This window comes from Leptidea sinapis, chromosome 26 (genome assembly GCF_905404315.1).
Source record: "Leptidea sinapis chromosome 26, ilLepSina1.1, whole genome shotgun sequence".
NCBI lineage: Eukaryota > Metazoa > Arthropoda > Insecta > Lepidoptera > Pieridae > Leptidea > Leptidea sinapis.
Genome location: NC_066290.1, coordinates 2,965,557 through 2,988,585, shown reverse-complemented (window position 1 = coordinate 2,988,585; position 23,029 = coordinate 2,965,557). Strand labels below are relative to the sequence as shown.

Here is a 23,029-nt window from a genome sequence, read left to right as displayed (position 1 = left end):
CACTAGGAGTTGTGAAAACTACCGCACCCTCGCGCTAATATCACATGCCAGCAAAGTTTTGCTTCATGTGATTAACGGCCGGATTCGATATCACCTCGATTGGCAGATCTCACAGGAGCAGGCTGTTTTCGTCAAGGGAAAAGGTACCAGAGAGCAAATCCTGAACGTGCGACAACTGGTGGAGAAATGCTACGAGTTTGACACCCCAATGGTAATGTGTTTTGTGGACTACAGCAAGGCTTTCGACTGCGTGGAATAGGATTGTTTCTGGTGAGCTTGCCGTACCTAATCATCTAACAGCACTGATCCAGGCATTATATTATAACAGCCAAGGAATTGTGAAGGTTGACCAGGTGACTTCGGGTCCTTTTGGTTTTGAAAAGGGAGTTCGACAAGGCTGTATACTTTCGCCGATCCTGTTCAACGTATACGGCGAGTACATCGTACGAAAGACCTGCGACGGCTGGAGCGGTGAAATCAACATTGGCGGGCATAAACTCACAAACTTACGCTATGCTGACGACACCACTCTGTTGGCGGCCAACGAGGCTGAAATGCATGAACTTCTTAGCAGGATGGAGAGCGTCAGCGCTGAGCTGGGTCTCGCTATAAACAGGTCTAAAACAAAGGTTATGGTTGTGGATCGGACTGGCAGGTTGGAGCTTACCGGAACACTACAATTAGAAATGGTCAACAGATTCAAATACCTGGGCTCTGAAATCTGCAACGATGGTTCTTGCAAGGGAGAGATTCGTCGTAGGATCGGCATGGCAAAAGGCGCCATGTCACAATATAGAGAAAATATGGAAGAGTAGAACCATCAGCATAAAAACCAAGACCAATCTTGTGCGTTCACTGGTGTTTTCCATTTTCATGTATGGCGCTGAAACATGGACTTTAAAGAAAGCCGACCGAAAACGAATCGATGCCTTCGAAATGTGGTGCTGGAGAAGGATGTTGGGCATACCTTGGACAGCACACCGAACTAATGTGTCGATCCTGAAACAGCTGGGCATTGTGACTAGGCTCTCTACCATCTGCTTGCGTAGGGTCCTAGAATACCGTCCAGAAGGGATGAAGACAACCTGCAGAGACTGATGGTAACAGGGAAGGTGGAGAGAAGAAGACCAAGAGGAAGGGGCCCCATGCGATGGACCGATCAGATTCGCACTACCCTTGAAACCACTGTCCACGACGCTTTACACTCTGCTTCCGACAGGGGCAGATGGCGGCAATAATACGCAAAAAAGTACTCTGTCGAGATGATCACGACCCTCAGCACTGAGGAAACCGACGCGAGGAGGAGGATGTAACCTTCAGATCGACGGGGCGAGTATATTCACTTATGCTGACGACACAGCCATTGTTTTCTCTGGTATCTCGTGGGAAGCCGTACAGAGGAAGGCTGAGATGGGCCTTGAAAGAGTCTCGAATTGGCTCCATAGAATGTCCCATGTTCACGTTTTCTATGGAGGGCCATAGAAAACGTGAATTGTACCAAATATCTCGGCATCCTGATCGACCAAAGGTTAAGTTGGCATTCCCAAATCGAACTGGTCATAACCAGGGTGAGAAAACTTATGTGGATTTTTAAATCTCTGCGGCACGTTATGAATAGCATAGTCCTTAATTAAATATACATCGCTTTGGCTCAATCAGTGATCACCTACTGCATCCCGCTATGGGGCGGTGCAACTAAGATAAGCCTCTTAGAATTGGAAAGAGCTCAAAGATCACTTCTCAAGGTCATGTACTTCAAACCTTTAAGATTTCCAACTAATTCACTCTATTGACTTGTAATCTTTTGACAATTAGGAAACTTTATGTTCTTAACATCATTTCAGCCGTCCACAGGTCACTTCCGCTAGATCACGCCAAATTGATCAGTAGAAGAAATGATAAAGTAGCAGATACCATTACTGTTCGCACTACTTTTGCTGAACGACAGTTTAGCTGTCAATCAGTGTTCTTATATAATAAAATAAATCGTGTCCTAAATATATATCCTATGACATTACATCTATGCAGAAAAGCTTTAAATAATTGGCTAACTTGTCTTGCTTATGACGACGTGGAAAATCTTCTGATCAGACTGACATGATAAACACACGCATTGTATAGATGGACCCAATCAAAGGACCAATTCAAACCCACATCCACACACTCACTCACTCACACACACAATTATTTGTAAATTGTAAAATTTGGTTTTCAATCATTTCTGTTTATTTCTATATTGTTTACTAAATAAAATGTATCTGCTAAGGAAGTTGCGACATATTCCCAATACAAGAGTCCTAAGACAACGTACTGGGAAGTCTCAACCACTAAAAAATGTATATGTAATCTTTGACATAAACGAAATTTATTTAAAAAGTGTCCTTTTCCATAAAGTAATAAAAATTATTCCCTATATTACATTTCCGTGTAATAATAATTATTTTAATAAAAAAATTATCAAATAATTTATAATTTACTAGGCAAGATATACTATTAACAATTTTCTCTCGTCAGTTTATTAGGCATAATACTAAGTTGAAAAGCTGGTTTGTCGGTATTAATGCTTTTTTCGTTATGGCGGCAGTATACAAATTATAAGATGTACCAAAATTTATAAACGATGTGGTCTGAAACCGGCGCCTTTCGGGTTCCTTACGAGGACTGTTACCAACTGAGCCAACCGTCCGAGTTACGCAACGATCGTAAATCTTTGGCTTTGTATCGCAATCTTTATGTGGCGCTTCTTCAGTATATTATATCCAGAAGAGTGCTCAAAGTATTCAGCAGCCTATTTCCCCACCGGACATTACATCAGAATGGGAATGTAATACAAATGGACCTTCGAGATGTTCACACTTAGTCCCCACTTCAAAGTTCTGCAAAACATCTCGACAAGACAAAGAGGACATTTAGCTGATGGATACGCCCTGCCCATAACAATGCAATGCCGCTAAGGATTCTTGAAAAACCGAAAAATACTAAGTGGCACTATAATTACGCTCATCACCTGAAGAAATATGATGTTAAGACTCCTTTGCCCAGTAATTTCACTAACTAGGGCACCCTTCAGACCGACACACTATAATACTTATACATTACTGCGTCACGGCAGAAAAAGGCCGTTGTGGTACCCGACATCTAGCCGGCATTCTATGCAAAGAAGCTTCCCACTGGTAAATGCCCATAGTCACCTCTTTAGTGACCCTTAGGCCCCAGGGAAGCACAGGCCATTGCCTCCCTAATTTGTTTTTTAATGTTAAAAACATCAAACAACTAACTAGAAACATACATTTATGAATAGGTAAAAAATTAAATTCCCTTCACAAGCAGCAAGAAATATAATATGGAATTTCATGTAATTTTTTGTAGTACATAAAAATTCATCAAGATTCATGAGTTATGCCACAATATGACCGTAAAATTTATGGTAATTAAAAATAATAATATACTTAATTAAAGCCTCTTCCTTGCTTCAAAATATTGTCTTTTATTATACAAATTAAATCAGAGTTCATGCACATAATTGTATGTATTTCAGAAATATATAATATTTGTATCTGCATAAACATACAATATAATGGCTATTAAAATTTCACTATACCTTAGAGCTATATAATAAATATCAGTCTGATAGTTCAAATTGATCTAAGAATGTGTGATCAACTCCTAATGCACTACCGAGACTTTCTCTTGGGTACCGTTTTGTTGGTATGTCATCGTCTTCCAACTCTGGCTGTAAAGAATCTGTCTTAACCGTATTAAACATATTCCAGCTTGGACTTAATAAGTCTGGCAATAAACGACGCTTCTCTAAATTATTTTGAGTATTTAAATTCACTTTTTCCTCACTGATTACTTGATTGCTATTAGATACAACATTTGCTCGTACTTTCTGGAACCTATTTATTATTTTCTCTAACGAGCTTGTCCTTTGAGCCATTTTAAAATCTGATTTCGGTGTAACACCATTTGAAGATGTTACACATTCTATGCTTGACTTACCAGATACACATGTACTATTATTATTTATTATTTCTTTTAATATTTTTTTAGGTTCTACACTTGTTACTTGTGAACTCAGTGTATTAGATATTTCCATAGCTTTTCTAGAGCTCTCAGCGTTTGCAGCTCCCGGACTGAAATTATCGCAATCAAAAGCAGAGATACCAGATAAATTAAATGAATTGCATTCCATCATGACAGATAAGTTTGTAACTCTTGAGGATAAGGAACTCTTTTTTCTATTTTCATTCAGATCGGGCGAAGAATAGCTCCGGAATAGTCCATTACTATCCACAGACTCAAAAGATTCATTAAACAGAGCTCCTGTTTTAATATTAAGCTTTCTGCTGTCATTTTTCTTTTTAAACTTCTTAGAGCTACTTGTTTTTCTAATTGATAGTAACCGATTTAATTGATCTCTTGTGAAGCCGGATGTACAGCCAGTAACTGTGTCGTTACCCTTATTGCTATGTGAAATAACAGAAAGATTGTTATTACTGTGGCTTGCAGTTGCTTGATAGTTGCTGGTTATATTTCCCGATATGAAGCTTTTAATAAAATCGTCTTTCTGTGTTTGAAATGTGGGTGCAATCAGAGGTTTAGGATAAGGTCTAGTGAATGTACTCTGCATATTCCATTGTAAATTGAAATTGTCTTTTGATATATTGATCGGGGTGAAAGCGTCTGTAACTTCCTGGGTTATATTATTTATATTTGGCCAAATTTGTGATAAATCGGGAATCAGTGGGATCTCTGTAAATTGTTTGAGTGGTGTTGTAGAGTTCACTACTTGAATCTGTGGTCTGACCTGAAAAATAATTAATAACTTTTTCAATATTATTATTCTCTGAAGCACCTTTGTGAGAAATACTATAGTTATTACGCTCAAAAATATATTACATTATACAATTTTACAAATAAAAAATTAAAAAAATATTATTGTGAACTGAACTGCAGATTATACTATTAGTTACACCAGCTATGAAGTAATAATTAATTATTGATCACAGGGATTACTACCCATTGAACAACCAAAGGCTACTAAAAGATCGCTATTACTGTTTGTACAGTAAGAGAGAACATGTGTAGAGAGTAAATGAAATGAGCAGAGATGCAGTAATGACTTAGCAATAAACTAGAAGTGAGAGTGGTTCCAATTGTTTTGTTGCATTTAAGCACAGTAGCAGAAAAAATCCACTGGGAGAGTATTTGGTGAGTGACTGACCACCACACAATCGACACTCAGCTAATAATATTATCATAGATGGCTGCTCTTGATACTGTCACTGTGATAAGTAAATTATCAATGTGTGTCTCTTATTAACCGACTTCAAAAAGGATGAGGTTCTTAATTCAATTGGTAATTTACATAGTTTGGCCTAGTAGTTAGACTTAAAATCTATCAAAAGGTAGCACATAGAAATGATAGCATTTTATTAATATTAAAAGTAAATGTGTATTAAATAAAATTTTTAGTTATTTGATACATTTTTATATTCACATGACATCTATCAGTTAATGTATATTATGTATATAAAACCCCACTCGGATGTTTTAGACGACCTTTGAATTGGTGGTTGGGAGAGGATACCTACAGAGAGAAGCATGTGTTGAAGAGCGCTTATGATGTTGAACTTTTACAGAAATTAATATGTTTTTGGTTGTCTTGTGACGTGTTTTAAATTGATTCTACATGATAATTGCAATGGCTGATTCCAGTCCAAACACAGCAACAATACCCTAAATCAAAGCTTATGCATAGAAAAGTAAAGATAAATGATTTGGTGGTCGCTTTAATGCGTAATTCACTACAGCTTCCTCAGATTCCTTTAAGCAATTTCATCAGACATCTATTGTACCGAACTTCAAACAATACAGGCAAAACTCGTAATGAGACCTCCTATGACTCTTAAACCGATCTTCATTGTTATTGCTTCCCCAGAGTTCTATCTACATGTGCAGTACAGTGAAAACACTAAAGACTTTAGTTTTGAATTATAGTTCTAAGGTTGTTAAATAACTTATGGAATATGTACTGTCTATGTTATTGCCATAAATTAATTATAATCTAGTTCCAGGCTGTCAAATCACTTAGATATTCATCTGTGGCATTTAAATTAATTTATAGACAATGCCTGAACAGTGGCCAACAGTGGTGAACATTTACCCGTAAAGCTATTATGTACCTTAGGTAGCCTTCTAGAATTAGTTACAAGTAATCCCTTATTTCTACAGTTATAATAATGAAAACCACAATTAAGAGCAAAAAGGTGACAATATTTGTGAACATAACATTTTCATAAATATACTTATACTATACGTCTCGATCCGAACTCGATGTGACAAAGACGTGTTCGTCAAACAATATTTTACTTTTGTATATAATAATAGTATTAGTAGGTTTTTATTAAGTCTTAACGTTATAGTTTTTTAAGTAGTGCTGATATTTCTTTGATATAATAATAGTATAGAAATCTGATTGAGTGTTATAGTTTTCTGTGTTGTGGTGACTTCTATTTCTACGCATACCGCTGCCTACTGCAGTACAAAGTGACGCGATTAATAACCAGTTCCGTATCAATACATTCCTGAGCACCGGCGTTGACAACCTTCGGCATGGAAGATTTATGCAAGCGTTGCAATGAAAAAGTTCTGGATGGGGCCTCGTGTTCGGGTTGCCGATTAACCTATCACTTCCACTGTGTTAGCTTATCGGAAGTTGGGTGGCGGAGACTGGGATTTGAAAGACAGGGCTCGTGGATTTGTCCTGAATGTAGAAAGAATCCTATCCAAACGAGCTCTGCTTCCAAGAATCTAATTCCGGAGGACGCTTCATACCAGGTGCAACTAACCAGAATTGAGAATATGCTGTCCCCTCTCACTTCACTCCCAGAACATGTCGAAAAATTACGCAATGAAATGTACGAACTAACCTCAAAGATAAATACGAGTGTAATTGAAGATATTAACACGAGGCTGGCAGATATTGATACAAAACTCTCTGTTGTTGAATCTCTAAGTCAAGAACTCGACCGGGTTAAGTCACAGATTCTCAACGTCGAGAATAGATTAAAAAGTTATGATACTGAACTTGCGAAGAAAGATGCTGCTATCTCTAATCTTCAAAAAAATATTGCTGCATTTGATTTAGAAAACAAACGCGAGCAGCAAAAATCCCGCTTCTTAAATATTGAGTTAGTTGGCATACCGGAGAAATCGAAAGAAAATTTGGTTGAATTACTTCTTCTCTTAGCTACGGCTATTGGTTCCGACCTTAGAAGAGACGACATTGAATTTATAACAAGAGTTCACTCAATTCGTCAGAAACAAGGACACCCAAGGAAAATTGTGGCTAAACTTAAGGATAAGAGAGGTAAAGATGAACTCCTAGCTAACTTCAAAAAGCATAATAAACAAAAAGGGATAACCTCACGTGATCTTGGCTTTGATGACAATTCCATGAAAATCTTCATCAACGAACACCTCACAGTTGCTAATAAGATGCTCCTTAATAAGTGCAAACTAAGAGCTAAGGAACGTAATATCAAATTTGTTTGGGTGAAGAACTGCGTAATTTATTTACGTCGCAATGAAAAATGTCCACCCAAGGCGATCAGGTCAGAAGAGGAATTGAACGATTTTTTAGACACTTCGCAGGTTTAATGCTCAGTTACCATTTTTTATTATTAGAGTTCATTGTACCAGAAATACGTATATTCATCACACACACACATATTCATCACACACACTTTTACCACTCAAAAAAAATCAAACTAATTATATTCATTCACACTTACACATTATTATTAATCTTAAGAAACAAAAACTTAAATTGTTTAAAACCTCTGACACTCAGTACTCACATCACTGCCGTACAATTTTTAGTAAATGATTTTATATCTACCCTCTTATCTGTTATTGTTTTTAGCCATGTTATGCATTTAATAAGTTATCAATTGCTTTTTATTGCAACAAATTTTTATATTAGAAATTATGTAATTGTATTTACATTATATTGCGTAACCGTGTTCTTTTTGACATTTCCTTATATTTTAAATATTTTTACTTCATAATAATTAGGTTTCTTTATGATGGATTTAAATAATCTCAAAATTTATTATCAAAATACTCGCGGGTTACGCACGAAATTACACTCACTTTATAATAATATAGAAACAAGCAATTATGATATAATAATTTTAACAGAAAGTTGGCTATGTGATGGAATTTTAAACACGGAAATATGTGACAGTCGTTATGATGTATTCAGATTTGACAGAAAACACAAGAGAAGGGGCGGGGGCGTTTTGATATGTATTAAGAAATTACTTGCTGCGTTTATTTCACAGGACTCAAACTGCGAGCAAGTAGAATGTATATGGCTAACTATTCCGAAGGGTATATATTTAAGCAATCGCTCGCTACGTAGTGACAAGGATTTACATATTATAGCGGCATACATCCCCCCTAACTCGGATGCGAATAATTTATTACGTAACTTTAATAAGACCCTAATATCATTTTACGATAAACATTCGAATGATAATTTTCTCATAATAGGAGATTTTAATTTTTCTTTCATTTCATGTTATGGTAATGATAATAGTTACAGCATTACAAAATACTGTAACTCAGAATTATTAGAATCGGCATTGAGTTTACTAAATACTTACAATCTGATGGGATTAAAACAATATAATTTCAACAAAAATAGCTGTGGTAACATTCTTGATCTTGTCTTATCAAATATTTACTTACAGTGTAACATATGTAGCGATTCACTTGTAAATATTGACCACTTTCATAGTCCCCTGGTTATCGTCGTAAAAGACCTTTTTATGAAAGCCCTACAACCACATTTTTGCGTGATAAAGAAATTTTTTAAGGGTGACTATGAGACGATAAATTTAAAATTAAAAAATACAAACTGGTCCGACATCCTAAATGGCTCCGTTGAAGAGGCCGTGGATAATTTTTACAGAATTATTCATTCGCTCATAGAATCTCATATACCTGTTATAAAAATCTCCTCACGTCATCAATACCCGAAATGGTATACTCCAGCTCTAATTAATTCAATAAAAGAGAAGTACAAAGTTCACACTAGGTGGAAAAAGTTTAAAAATCCAGGAGACTATGCCATGTTCTCCTTGCTGAGAGCCCGAGTAAAGAGGTTGCAAATCGAATCATATACAAAATATATGAATCGTTGTCAGAGTAATATCAAAACTTCGCCTAAAGAATTCTGGAAATTTATTAAAAATAAACGCACTGATTCTGGTATTCCTCACAACATGTACTACGGAAGTAGTTTACTTACGAATGGACATGATATCTGCAATGCATTTAATGAATACTTTCAAAGTGTATTCCAACCTAGTGACCTAAATGATGAGACCCTGAACGAGGAATCAAATATTTCCGAAAATCTTCACACAATTGAGATCGATGAAAGAATACTTAGGAGGTTGTTTAGTAAATTGGATATCCGAAAGGGCGCCGGTACTGACGGTATACCCGCTATTTTTATAAAGAAATGTGAATCGGGCCTATTACCTCCGCTACTAACACTCTTTAAGCGCTCCATTAATGAAGGGACCTTCCCTAGATGTTGGAAGGAAGCCCAAATAGTACCAATACATAAAAAGGAATCAAAAACAAATATTAGTAACTATAGAGGTATCTCCATTTTGAATATATTTGGTAAAATGTTAGAAAAAATTGTATATGATCATATTTATAGAAATTGCCTACAATGCATCCCTATCAACCAACACGGTTTTATTAAATCTCGTAGTGTCCTTACTAACTTGCTTGAGTTCACTCATACCGTTAAGTGCGACATGAATGATAGATCACAAATAGATGTAATATACACAGATTTTGAAAAGGCTTTTGATAGAGTCAACCACAGTATACTATTAAAGAAGCTTTACGCAGTTGGAATCAGAGGGAACCTTCTTAGATGGACAGAATCGTATATAAGAAATCGCTGTCAGGCCGTCGTCCTCGGTGGTTTTAGATCAGACTTTGTTGAGGTGACTTCTGGTGTACCTCAGGGATCGCACCTGGGTCCTTTGTTATACAATATATATTTATATGACATCAGTAATTGTTTTGCTAGTTCAAACTTCTCGCTGTATGCTGATGACAAAAAGATTTATAAAAAGATTTCACAAATAGACGATTGCTTTATGTTACAAGATGACTTAAATAGACTGTCACAATATTATAAAATAAATAAAATAACAGTTAATATTGCTAAATGTCAAATTATTACATTTTCACGAAAGCATAATAACATAAAATTTGATTATACTTTAAATAACGAAATTATTCCAAAAATTACTCAAATAAGGGATTTAGGTGTGATCCATGATAGCAAACTAACCCATAATAACCACATCGAAATAATAACACAGAAGGCTTATAAAAATCTAGGGTTTATTCTTCGCACTTGCGAACCTTTCAATGACATCTTGTGCCTAAAAGTGCTATATTATGCTTACGTGCGAAGCATCCTTGAATTCGCAAGTCCTATCTGGAGGCCTACATATCAATGTTATATTGACCGCCTTGAAAAAATACAAAAGATATTTATAAAAAAATTGAATTTTAAATCTCAATTCATTCCTATAGACTACAAAGAAGCCTGTAATTATCATAAAATCGATACCTTGGAAGATAGAAGAGATGTAATTGATATGTTACTCTTTTATGATATATTACATAATAAATTTGACTGTCCAGATATCTTAAATAAAATATCATTCCAGGTACCAACATTACGTACTAGGCATACTAATTTATTTAACATTCCCTTTGCCTCTACTAAGTATCTTAAATATTCACCTCTATTTCGAATTCCTGACATATATAATAAGAAACATTCGACATTTTCAACTTATCACGTCTGAGGTTCAAAAAACTGATATTAAACTGTTTAAATTGCAGGAGTTAATCATCAGTATATTCAGGATAAATTATTAGTCTCACATCGTAATTTAAACATTATATTCGAACACTCACATTCACTCACACCACTCACATTCACTCACACCAATCACATTCACTCACACCAATCACATTCACTCACACTACTCACATTCACTCACACTACTCACACCACACAACCTACTCAATATGGATACGATTTCTTCTTTTCTTTCTATGTAATTTTTTCTTGTAAGTTTTTCTAGTATTTTTCGTTTTTGTCTTAAACTACTTTGTCACATACTTATTGTACTGTTAATAGTATTCCTTTTAATTGGCGTATCTATTCTGTATAATTTTTAATATACTCTTTTCATTTTGTTAGCTGTAAGGAATCATAAATAAATAAATAAATAAATAAATAAATACTGACAATGAACTGTCATAATAACAAGGCTGAGACTTAACATCTTGTCTTGAGCAGAATTGGACTTAATTCCAGAAAAATGTTCCAAACTACAATCATGCCGAAATTGAGTTAAGAGCACAAAACTGGTCATGTGATTCATATTAACGGACTAACAAAAAATGGCAGCCCTACTGTCACTCTTTAAATGACATCATGACTTAGTAGCCCAACCCACATGTATGGAATACACACAATAAATATAAAAATAATTATTAAACATTAAACATGAATTCCTTAAAATGTGATGCTTGTGGCTTGGAGCATTTTTCAGGAACAACATCCAATTATGATGCCACTCAGATCTTTTTTTTTCAAGAATCCTGAGTGATACTGCATTGTTATGCATATGGTGTATCACTTAACCTAAGGTGAACATATTTCTTGTCTCATAAATATATCTCATAAATAAAAATAAATAATATATACAATAAAAATAGTATATACATAAGTCATATAAGATATTTACCTGCAGTTTACCTTCAGCATTTCTCACTTTCTCATTGATTAAACTCATAGCAGATACAATATTTTTAAACTTGTCAACACCTCCAGCCAAGTAATTATTAAATTCATAGATATCATCCTCCAAAACGTCATTCTTTAACATGTATGTTATAGCTATCAAGAAGGCCCTGATCAAGTTAGGAAACTGCAATCTTCCATTAACCTCTAATTTCATAAGGACATATTTTTGCTCCACATTTGCAATACTCTGTAAATCTTTAGTGCATATTGCATCTGTTTTTGGATTATATTCTACTGTGTAAAGACTATGGTCAAGTTGGCCTGTGTATCTTAAGATAAGTGCTTCTGTTACCTCAGTTGTTTGTGTACAGATGTTTAAGTAAGGAGTCACTTTCCTGTCCCACTCACTTTCAAGAATGTCAGTCTTTGAATCAATGTGATTGAGATAATTTTCAAAAATTTGTGACTCAACATCAAAATTTTTAATTTTTAATACTTCGAGCTTAGTATCTTCATCAACTTCGTGTTGGGCCAGAAATCCATCAACTAAATTATTGATATAATTCTCAGCTGTACGACTTAAACAATACTTATCCATTTCAATGATTCTCTTTTTCATTATATTCGCTATACTTTCAAGAATTTGTCTCTTACACAAATAGTTTGACAATTTACTTGACATTACCTCCACCTCTTTATTTATACCTTCAATGAAATCAGGTCCCCCTGCTTGACGTTTCTCTGTAAATTCTTTGTAAAGTTGTTTCTGACTTTCAGGTCGCATTTTAGTCACAAGAATCTTATTGATAGCTAATTTAGACAGTTGGAATAGTAAAACAGTGACTTTGAAAGAATTTGGATTTACCAAAAAAGAGGATTTCACCTGATATATTAGACCTTTAGTGCTGTAATCAGTTATAAAATTATACAACCCAATTCTATACGCACGCTCAGTATTTGAATCATATAGTGGCCAAGACAAATTTTCTCCAACTTTTGGATCTATTATAGAAACCAAATAATATGAAAGATGGTAGAATAGATTTTGCGTTGGTTTCTCCAGAGTGATGTCTTTAATTACAAGCTTGGTTAGTTCTTGATGCATCGGTCGTACTTTACCTAAAATTCCAATATTCATACTAGTCTCTTCTTTGATCATCGAAACAAGATCACGTTGATTTACTACAGACGACATCATTCTAATATAATATTTATCTCATTACATTTAATCTATCATAATAAATTAATAAGCATTAAATAATATTTGTAAGATAAAAACACTTTACTCAATAACACTTCAAAGTAAACATTTAAAATTTAGACTTTAAAGTAACACAATTCAATTGAATAGTGATTGAAAATTCAAATTTGAGATTTCACAACCGTTGTTTATTTTTTTTTTATTTGATGACCTGGTAACTAAGAACTTCTGTTTAGTCAAAGCGCATTATTTTTGTTTTTACTATGATTTAATTCGTTTTTATATTGCTAGAAACTTGGCGTAAACACTAAACAAGTAGACTCCCAAGTCCCAATAGCCTGTAAAATAGATCGACAAAAATGTCCGGGCGGCATTGTTGTTGTTGTTGAATGTTTTATTGTTATCCGGACAACATTCAACATGAGAAAGCTTTCAGGGTTGTTTTGAGATGATATCAATATTATTACGAAAGAATTAACAGATCCAGGCAATGACGTTCTATACATATGGACGTATCATTCGCAGTCTAACAGCGAAACGGTAAAAGTGCGCTTATAGACAATGTAAGCACACTTTTCTCCAGCTCAAGAAAGGTAGCCCCCCAGATTTTTTTTTTATTATTTTTTTTATTACATCGTTAGTTCGCCATTTGTTCTTGATTGTTCTCTATAAACATTTGTTTGATCTCGATTAAAAAAAAATTGCAATTCATTAAAATTGGTTAGGTTAGGTTAGGTTTTATGTTAGAACAGTTAAAACAACGCACGAGCCGAACGTAGCGTGCCGCGGCAGCGGCCGGCGAGTGCCAGAACCAAATAGTAGGCGTTTCCCCCCATTTTTAATTAATTGTTTTTAAATAAACAACAAAAGAACAAACAATTATTTATAGCGAAAATTCAAAAATAGAAATAAATTTTTTTTGGGGGGCTAAGTTTGATGAGCCCTTTTCTCCTTAGTCGTGTGTCAACTGTGTGTCAAACAACAAGCCTAAGTGTGCTTTATAATACATTAACGACTCAAAAGAAAGATGGTGTGACTTATCATCGGTAAGGTTATTTTATGTATATAAGATTGATATGCAAAAAGCGTAAGTAATTTAATAAAAACGAATATATTTTCATTAAATATGGTACAATATTATTGACAAGACCCGCTTGTCAGAATAGAACAAATGAAAGGACTGATAACAATAGAGTCGCTCTTTTTAACCGACTTCAAGAAAGATGAAGGTTCTCGATTCGTCGGTATGTTTTTTGTTATGTTTGTTACCTCAGAACCGATTTTGATAATTCTTTTTTTAATTGAAAACTGGTTCTTCCCGTGTCAATGGCAACCATGAGAAAACCATGAATTCTTAAATTTGCTATAAGTATGTGCGCAACAAATTTACGAATAACTTGATATCGCGCCAACCGATTTCTATAATTAGTTATTTTATTGGAAAGGATATGCAAAGGCAGGTCGGTGATAGTTTGGTTAGGTTCTGCTCTTCAATTCTTTCATCTGTATCCACGATACTAGGCCGAATCTTTTTTATGCTATCCGGATATTTCAGTCACCGTCATTGTGGTCAAGTAATTTATTCGTTATTTCTAACAATTTGTAATAATATTGAAGTGCGCTTACGTTCATTGCTGCATTGCAAAATTTAGTAGATCTACACAAATTTAGACAAATTATTAGTTAGAGTAGTTCAGATTCACTAAAATCTAAAAAACAAACAACCGACTAAACACTATTTCGAAACAGTAAATCTAATATTCACTAAAAGTTATAAAAATAATTGCGTATTTTTATACAATCTAATTAATAAAGCTAATTCTAGTAACGATTATTGTTATTATTGGAGTCAATGTCAGCCAATGTAGGTTTGTAACTTATTTATAGGTGAGGTGTGCATGAGTCGCACACGCGACGGAAGGAGGCGAGAGCGGGGCCGCGGCGCGAAGATACAGATTCAAAAATAACAATAATCGTTCCTAGATTTTTTAATTAGATCGTATAAAAATACACAATACTTATTATACTTTTTAGTGCATATTAAATCTATTGTTTTAGAATAGTGTTTTGGAAGTCGGTAGTTTTGTTTTTAAAAATGTTTTAAGGCCTAGTGAACAATGATTAGCAGATTTGTATTTTGTGTAATGTGAACGGCTTACAAGAATGTCAACAATTACATGCTAGTGCTACTTACACTTTATTACGGAAATATCGTTACCTAGTGATAATCGATACTTATATACATCGCAAATATGTAAAAGCTAATATTTTTCAGCTGTATAGAGTACAAGTAAGAGAGAAATGTGAAGAATTTTACAAACCAAATAAGTCAAGTGGCATTTGCTCGAATCACTTCCTCGAGGTTGACTTATATTATAAATACCACTAAAAGATTTAAGCGTTTAAAAATTCATGCTTATTAACATATGATAAAACTTTCTTAATATTAAAAGTATTGAAATCTCTTTCGAAAGTCAATATATTTTGTCAATTTAGTGAAATACAAAAGTCCAATTGGCCATATTTATAATTTGACAAAAGCTGTCATACCAAGAAATGTTGGTGTCCGCTTACACTACATATAGGTACCAACAAGATACCCTGGAAAAGATATCCAAGTCTAAAAGACAAATTTTATTAAATTCAAGGAACCTAACATTTAAATAACCAGGTTAACTAATTATTTTATGTGAATTAAAATATTATATTTGAGTATTAGTTCCTCTTATTAAAGGTTACCTTAACTTATTAAATCCAAATCCCTTTAGAACGTAAAGAAGTAGCAAATATAAACACAAGCCAATAAATAAACATACAAACTTTCCCCTTTATAATATGAAAGTAATTTTTGATTTAAAACGTAAAAACCTCTGACTGAACAGATCTTGATCGGAAAACAGGGTTAGACTGACGAACTATTCCTTCAATTACCCCTGAGAGACTTGCTGCCACCACCAAACTTTTGTCAGAAAAGAAAAGATCTGGATGGTCGCGTTTCTGCGAGGAACTCTCTCTTATTTCTCCCCCTTTTAAGGTCTGGAAGAATATGAAACGCTATCGGTACCCTGTCATTTCATCTAACGATCCGTCCGACTGGATTGAACAATTCTCTTGTAGAATAGCTCCCCCCTCTGTACCTTCTTTGGAAGAACGTTGCCCACCCATTCTTCCTCTTGATTCCCCTGATGATTTTGAAATACCTTTTTCTTGGGAGGAACTCTCAATTGCACTAGAGGGCCACGAGGAATTGATGGGATTCCATATTCTTTCATCTCCAATAGTAGCGTCCCCGCAAAACTTAGGTACTTTTATCCATTCTTAACAATATATTTTTAACAGGTACCCCACCAGAGGAACAGTACAGGAGAACACAGATTATTATACCCCTTCTTAAACCTGGCAAGTCTAGCTTTGATCCATCTAGCTATCGTCCAATATCTTCGTCTTGCACAATGGCTAAGGTATTGGAACATTTGATTAAGAATCGTTTAGAATGGATAGTGGAGAGTAAAAATATATTGGCTAAGTCCTATTTTGGTTTCCGCAAGGGTTCTAGTACTTTGGACAGTCTAAGCACATTTGTCACTGATATCCGTATTTCCTTTTCTAAGAATAAACCTCTAGTAGATGTGTTTTTAGAAGTTTCATCTGCATATGACAATGTTCTTCTTCCAGTGCTCAGGCAGAAAATGCTCCAGCTGAGTATTCCTGTGAAGATTGTAAATATAATTTTTAATCTCCTCTCTTCTAGATCTGTAACCATTCGTTCCCCAAATTAAAATCATTCTCCCAGACAGGTATGGAAGGGGTTCCCCAAGGCTCTGTCCTTAGCCCATTACTCTACAGTATCTACTCATATGATTTAGAGCACTCAGTCAATTCCTTTTGTGAAATAATCCAATATGCCGATAACTTGGCTCTCTATGTGTCTGTTATTAAAATTGAGGAGGCTGCTTCTCGCCTTAATTCAGCTATTAGCTATCTCAATGATTGGCTTCTAAATAATGGATTGTCCTTATGTATCCCTGAAAGCACTGTGGTTGTTTTTTTCTCGATCTAGATCCCTTCCTGATGTTTTAATATCATATGGATTTAATATCATCGTCACAGATCATCACGGTGTGACAGCTGTAAAATAAAAAATAGCAATCAGTAGAAGTTACCTTATTAATAATTCTGTTGTGCAGTGTTCAAAATTTATCAGTAATTGTTTTCCACAAATAGTTTCCAGTGACACTCAATTTAAACACAAAACAAAATCTGTAGTGGAACTCCCGTGTTAACGATACAGTAAGCAGAACAGTGACAGTAGGTATATAACTTTAAATTAACAAAAAAAAAACTATATCTAAATTGTTATTTATACCAATTATTAAATTGTTTATCGCACGGTTGAGGATCGTGCACTGTGATACATTATAAAAAAGTGAAAATAATAAGTGTAACAGGTAATGTGAAAAAAATAAAGACGGTACTTGTAAATTTATTATTAACTGTGAATATAACTGTACTGTTCTCTTCGTTCATTCCGCGTCTACGTCATAAGTTACGATACTGTGTTTACCGCTAATTAGCTATGAACTGCTTGGGATGTAAGAAAGCTGTCAGCCAGTCTGACTTACTTAAATGTGTCGCATGTAAAGCGTGCTATCACTACCTATCACCTAAATTCCGTTCACATCGGAGTTAGTGGAGATAAAATACCTATTTTCGTGGGTGAACACCTTTCAAAGCAATGTAAGGACTTGCATGCAGCCGCGCGACATCTGGCTAAGGATAAGGGATGTAAGTACGTATGGGTTAAATTCGGCCGAGTATATATAAGAAAAGACGACACCTCACCCGCTATTTACATTAAAGATATCATGTGTCTTGAGAAGCTAATTTTGTGATATATATTACTTATTGTTTTGTATAAATATTTAGTTTTAAGATTATACATTTATTACGTTATTTGGATTTTTAAATATCAGTTTTTTTTATGAAAATATTTATCAGAATGTTAACCGAATAAGAAGTAAATTAACGCAATTGTACAAAAATATCCTAATTGAGAATTATGATATTATCTGTTTATGCGAAACAAACCTAGATAGCTCTTTCTCTAATAGTGAATTTGTGGATGACAGGTATACCGTATTTTGTAGAGACCGCGAATCTACTTGTTTGTCAAAGCAATCCGGTGGGGGTGTTCTGTTAGCACTTAAGAAAAATCTATTTGCAATTAGACATTCCGAACTTGAAAGCTCATTAGAGGATATATGGATAACAGTACGAGAGAACCGAGGATCACGTGGATTTAACTTAAATATATACCTTGTATACTTACCTCCCGATCTGAATGTCACTCAATGTCGCACTTTTTATGATAATTGTTGTAATACGCTTTTAAATCTAAACAATTCTAAAACTATTATTCTCGGTGATTTTAATGTGCCTGGTATTACATGGTCGTGCGATAACATTTCCATTCCTCGTCTGTGCCCTAGTAAAGCCTACGATACCAAATCTTCGCTACTTATTGATCTACTGGAGGTGGGTGGCCTGTCGCAATATAATTATGTTCGCAATTCAAATAATCGTACTCTTGACCTTTTTATGACAGATCTGACAGACGTGTCTTTATCTGAGAGTTCCCCATTATGTGTGCCCGACCGACACCACCCAGCCATTGAGATCGATGTGTCTATTGAATCCAATATTAAAAATATACAAAACAAATCTATTATGGCGCCTAACTTTCGTAAATGTGACACAAAAAGTTGTATACTACAACTTAATAATAACACATGGGACAGTATTTTAAGCCATAGTGATGTCAACTTGAGTGTTAAATGTTTTTATGAAATACTTAACGACACAATAAAAAGAAACACAAAATATAAGCGAATTGGTCGATTGAACTATCCTATTTGGTTTTCAGAATCTTTGAAAGCCTGTATAGAAGAGAAAAATCGTATCCATAAAAAATATAAAAAAACCAATAATCCGAGGGACTTCGACGAGTTTCGGTTATTACGCTCTAGGTCCAAGGCTCTGATTAAGGCTTGTTATAACTCATTCCTTTTAAGTGTGGAAGAGTCGCTTAATACTTCAACCAAACTATTCTTTTCTTATATTAAAAGTAAAAGACTTGGACCGTCAATCCCCGAGACCATTAAGTTTGGTGACAAAATTGCAACTGATGGTGAAGCCGCAGCCGAACTCCTATAAGCAGAAGGCCTATAAGCATCTTATCCAGTTTTGCCAAAATATTAGAGTCCTTAGTTTACGACCACCTATACCACCACTTTATCCCGCATATCACTCAGAAGCAACACGGTTTCTTAAAAGGAAGGTCAACCGCCAGTAACTTGATGGAGGATACAGACTTTATTTGTAGAGCTTTCAACGATCATGGTCAAGTTGACTCTATCTATACTGACTTCCAAAAGGCTTTTGATAGAGTAAATCATAGAATATTGGCCTGTAAATTGGAGACTATTGGTCTGCATGGTTGCCTCTTACGTTGGATAAAATCTTATATATCCAATCGTAGTCAATTAGTAGCTCTAAAGGGATTCTACTCACGACGAGTCTCTATAATATCCGGCGTTCCTCAGGGATCCCATCTCGGCCCATTGATGTTTATTATATATATTAATGATCTGATCCCTAGGCTAAGAAATGTTTCCCTGCTTTATGCGGATGACCTTAAAATTTTTAGTCGAATTAAAACTGTTAGTGACTGTATTGATCTACAATTGGATCTTGATACTCAACTCGATTGGTGTAGTGCTAATAGTATGGAGTTTGAGTCTTTCACTCGTATTAAAAACCCAATTTTGTTTGACTATAAAATTGATTATATACCACTTGAGCGGAAGTTTGTTTTACGGGATCTAGGTATTGCTTTTGACTCGAAACTAACTTTTAAATATCACTATGAAGAAATAGCCAAGAAATGTAATAAGCTATCTGGCTTCATATGCAGAGCTACTAAAGAATTGAAGTCACCAAATAGTTTACTGTTACTCTATAAGTCGCTAATCCTGAGCCAAATCGAGTACGCCTCCATTGTCTGGTCACCTCAATATAATACATATACTGATATGCTTGAGTCTATTCAAAGACGTCTTCTTCGCGTATTGACGATTAGGTTTGGTCTAAAAAGGGAGCTGACTATATATGAGGAAAGGCTATCTCACTTCAAGTTACTGAGCCTCGAGAGCCGTCGCAAATTGCATGGCCTAACGACTTTATACAAAATACTCGATGGGACAATTTCTACTTCCCTCTTGTCGAATATTCATCTAAGAGTTCCCAATCGGTCTTCAAGACTTGAACAGCCTTTTATCATTCCGTTCTGCAATAATAACGTGTCCTTCCATAACCCTATCTATAGAATCTGTCGTCAATACAATGCACTACTACTCGAAATCAGCGAAGTACCTGACATCCACAGTTCATCTGTTTGTAAATGGAAATCTAGTTTATATAAATTCCTTAATTTGTTTAAATTTTTAAAAAAGCATCTTAATATAACTACCATAATTATTCACTTCTATTTGTCCAAATATATATTCTCTCTATCTTTTTCTTTTATAATACTACATTACCTAAAGTTAGTTTTAAAATCGCTATTACTGTTGTATTTGCATAGATATTAATTTATGCTAAACATGCTGAGTACACATCGTGGCGTTGCAGCCTATCTTGTATTTAGCTGATAGTTTATTTTTTTTTATTATGTATTTGTTGTAATTCTGTTGTGTGTACCTATTAAATAAATAAATAAAAATAAATATGGCCAACAAAAATTTACTTTTATGCACTAGGTTAATTTTTTAGGCATGGTTCTGAATTCTAGATTAACTGGCATTCAACATATTAACAATATTGTTAAAAGATGTGAAAAAAATTTGAACATTTTGCGTTCTCTATCTGGAGTTTGGTGGGGCTGCCACCCATACACTCAGAAATTCATGTACAATGCCCTGGTGCGTAGTCACTTTGATTACGGCACTTTCCTTTTTCCTTTGAACCTTGTAATAAATCTGCCCTGTGTTCCCTCGACAAAATACAATCGAAATGCCTTCGGATAATATGTGGTGCTATAAAATCATCCCCTATGAATGCTCTTCAGGTAGAATGTGGTGATGCTCACCTTAGAAGACTATTCTTATCTGACCGTTTTCTTTTGAAACTCATTCGATTCCCTTATCATCCCCTTATTTCTAAACTTCATATCCTGTCAGACTTTATTTCTTCTAATAAATACTGGTCTCATAAAGATTATCTCTGTCTTTTCAATACTAAAATTAATAATAATAAATCTTTATTTGTTGCAAAAAAAAAACAATTTTGCTTCGACAACAAACCCTCGAACTCCAAACTAGGACAGCCCGTGACATGGGGGTCAGTCTCTTCCCAGTTGTGCAATGTAAAATGTCAAATAACAAACATCAACATATTTTAAGGTCTAACAATGCAAGCTATGCAACAAATGATGAACACAAAAACTATGTTATATATAATTTAGGGCGTGTGTTGTGTGTTTGTGTGTGTGTGTGTGAGTATGTGTTTAGCTTTTTATTTATCAAATAGAAATAGTTTTCCCATATTCCAGTACCAAAGGTTTCCTCTTTTTGGTATCCCTTTTCACTCCCTTGTCTTTGAACCCCAAATTCTCTTGGATCTTGGTATTGAAAAGAACTCTCATGATGCAAATTCCTAGTATAAACAATATATAGCTAAACATTGGCATGATTGGGTCATCATTTACACTGATGCTTCAAATTTGTCAGACTTTGGCAGTGTTGGTGCAGCAGTTTGGATTCCCAATTACAATGTAATCCTAAATTTTAAGTACAATCTGTAGATTAAGGCGCATGGCCTACCATGCATGTACCCCCGTCCATCTGGCTAAGCTGTATATAAGAGACAGCTCTCTTTGTGAGTGTGGACTTGATGAATCCCAATCACATCTTTTTCAGTTTCCCTCGACTGTTTTCTTCTGTTTATTATCTCCTTCCTCCTGATATCCTTCGCCCCACTGATTTCAAATCCTTACTCTCCTTTGTTAATTCCCCTATGGTTTATATTTTATGTTCATTCATTAACCAAAATAATATAAAACTTTAGTTTGATTGTCTTTTAACCAACTAACCCTTTGTATGTATTGTGTTTGTCTTTTTTGTTTTAGATACATCAACAGTGTTCTTTACGGTGAATAATAATAATTATATCATGAACTTAATTTAACATTTAACCAATTATATACAATTTAATTAGTCACAATAAATTAAAATAAATAAATGTATTTCATTACTTATTTAAAATAAAACAACTCTAATCATACTTCCTTGGTTTAATATTACTTTTATAAGTCGCCATCTTATGATGGTAATACACAGAAACATAGACCCTGTACATTATCTAGGATGCCGCAGTCGCTCGTCGTACCGCTTCGCTGCGGCGTATATTTAAGCGAAGCGATGTTAACTTAGTCTATGTACACAAACAAAACAAAATTAATCAAACAAGAGTTGATCAATCGGCTCAATTTTTAAATAAATAGGGAGGGCTAAATTAGAATAATTTGTAAATCATGTTTGTTTTTAATAATTATAATAATTGAATCAAGTCGAAATTAAAAATTCTGTCTCGACAATAGACCTAGAAAATTTTGAAAGTTTTCTAGCCTTTCCGCATCGGCCGTGCCCGCGGGCACTGGTAATTCAAAAAACAATGAGAGCGGCTGTGCCGCGGGGCACTCTTTTACCTCATCCAGTTTTCACCCTTATTAGGTGTACAAGATGGTTTATTTGCCTACGCAGTTATGAACGAGTGAATTCCCAAACATATTTCGATCCGTTACGATTCAAGGCCACCAATATTCGACGTCATAGCTTTACGGACAAAGCACTTATGTGTCCACTTGTTCCCGGCCGGCGCAGCGAGCGGTCGTTATCAAGACT

General features: G+C 34.8%; 1 protein-coding gene across 3 annotated transcripts; it reads right to left on the bottom strand.

The window, feature by feature from the left end:
• Positions 1–3,319: 3,319 nt before the first annotated feature.
• LOC126972382 (uncharacterized) lies at positions 3,320–13,199 on the bottom strand. Of its 3 annotated transcripts, none has more exons than XM_050819082.1 (2): positions 11,871–13,199; positions 3,320–4,810 (listed from the first exon to the last, which is right to left on the bottom strand). In XM_050819082.1, the coding sequence occupies exons 1-2, from the start codon at positions 13,065–13,067 to the stop codon at positions 3,623–3,625; spliced, it is 2,385 nt and encodes a 794-aa protein (XP_050675039.1). In that variant the 5' UTR covers positions 13,068–13,199; the 3' UTR covers positions 3,320–3,622. The 3 variants fall into 3 exon arrangements, with proteins under 3 accessions (XP_050675039.1, XP_050675042.1, XP_050675041.1); XM_050819085.1 differs by lacking the exon at positions 11,871–13,199 and adding an exon at positions 7,866–7,990; XM_050819084.1 differs by lacking the exon at positions 11,871–13,199 and adding an exon at positions 5,598–6,124.
• Between the last annotated feature and the right edge of the window lie 9,830 nt (positions 13,200–23,029).

Bases quoted from the DNA above. Each gene is read 5' to 3' on its own strand.
- LOC126972382 (XM_050819082.1), bottom strand. From the start codon at position 13,067: ATGATGTCGTCTGTAGTAAATCAACGTGATCTTGTTTCGATGATCAAA. The intron at 4,811-11,870 runs GTAAATATCTTA...ATTATTTTTCAG, and splicing joins ATGCTGAAGGTAAACTGCAG to GTCAGACCACAGATTCAAGT.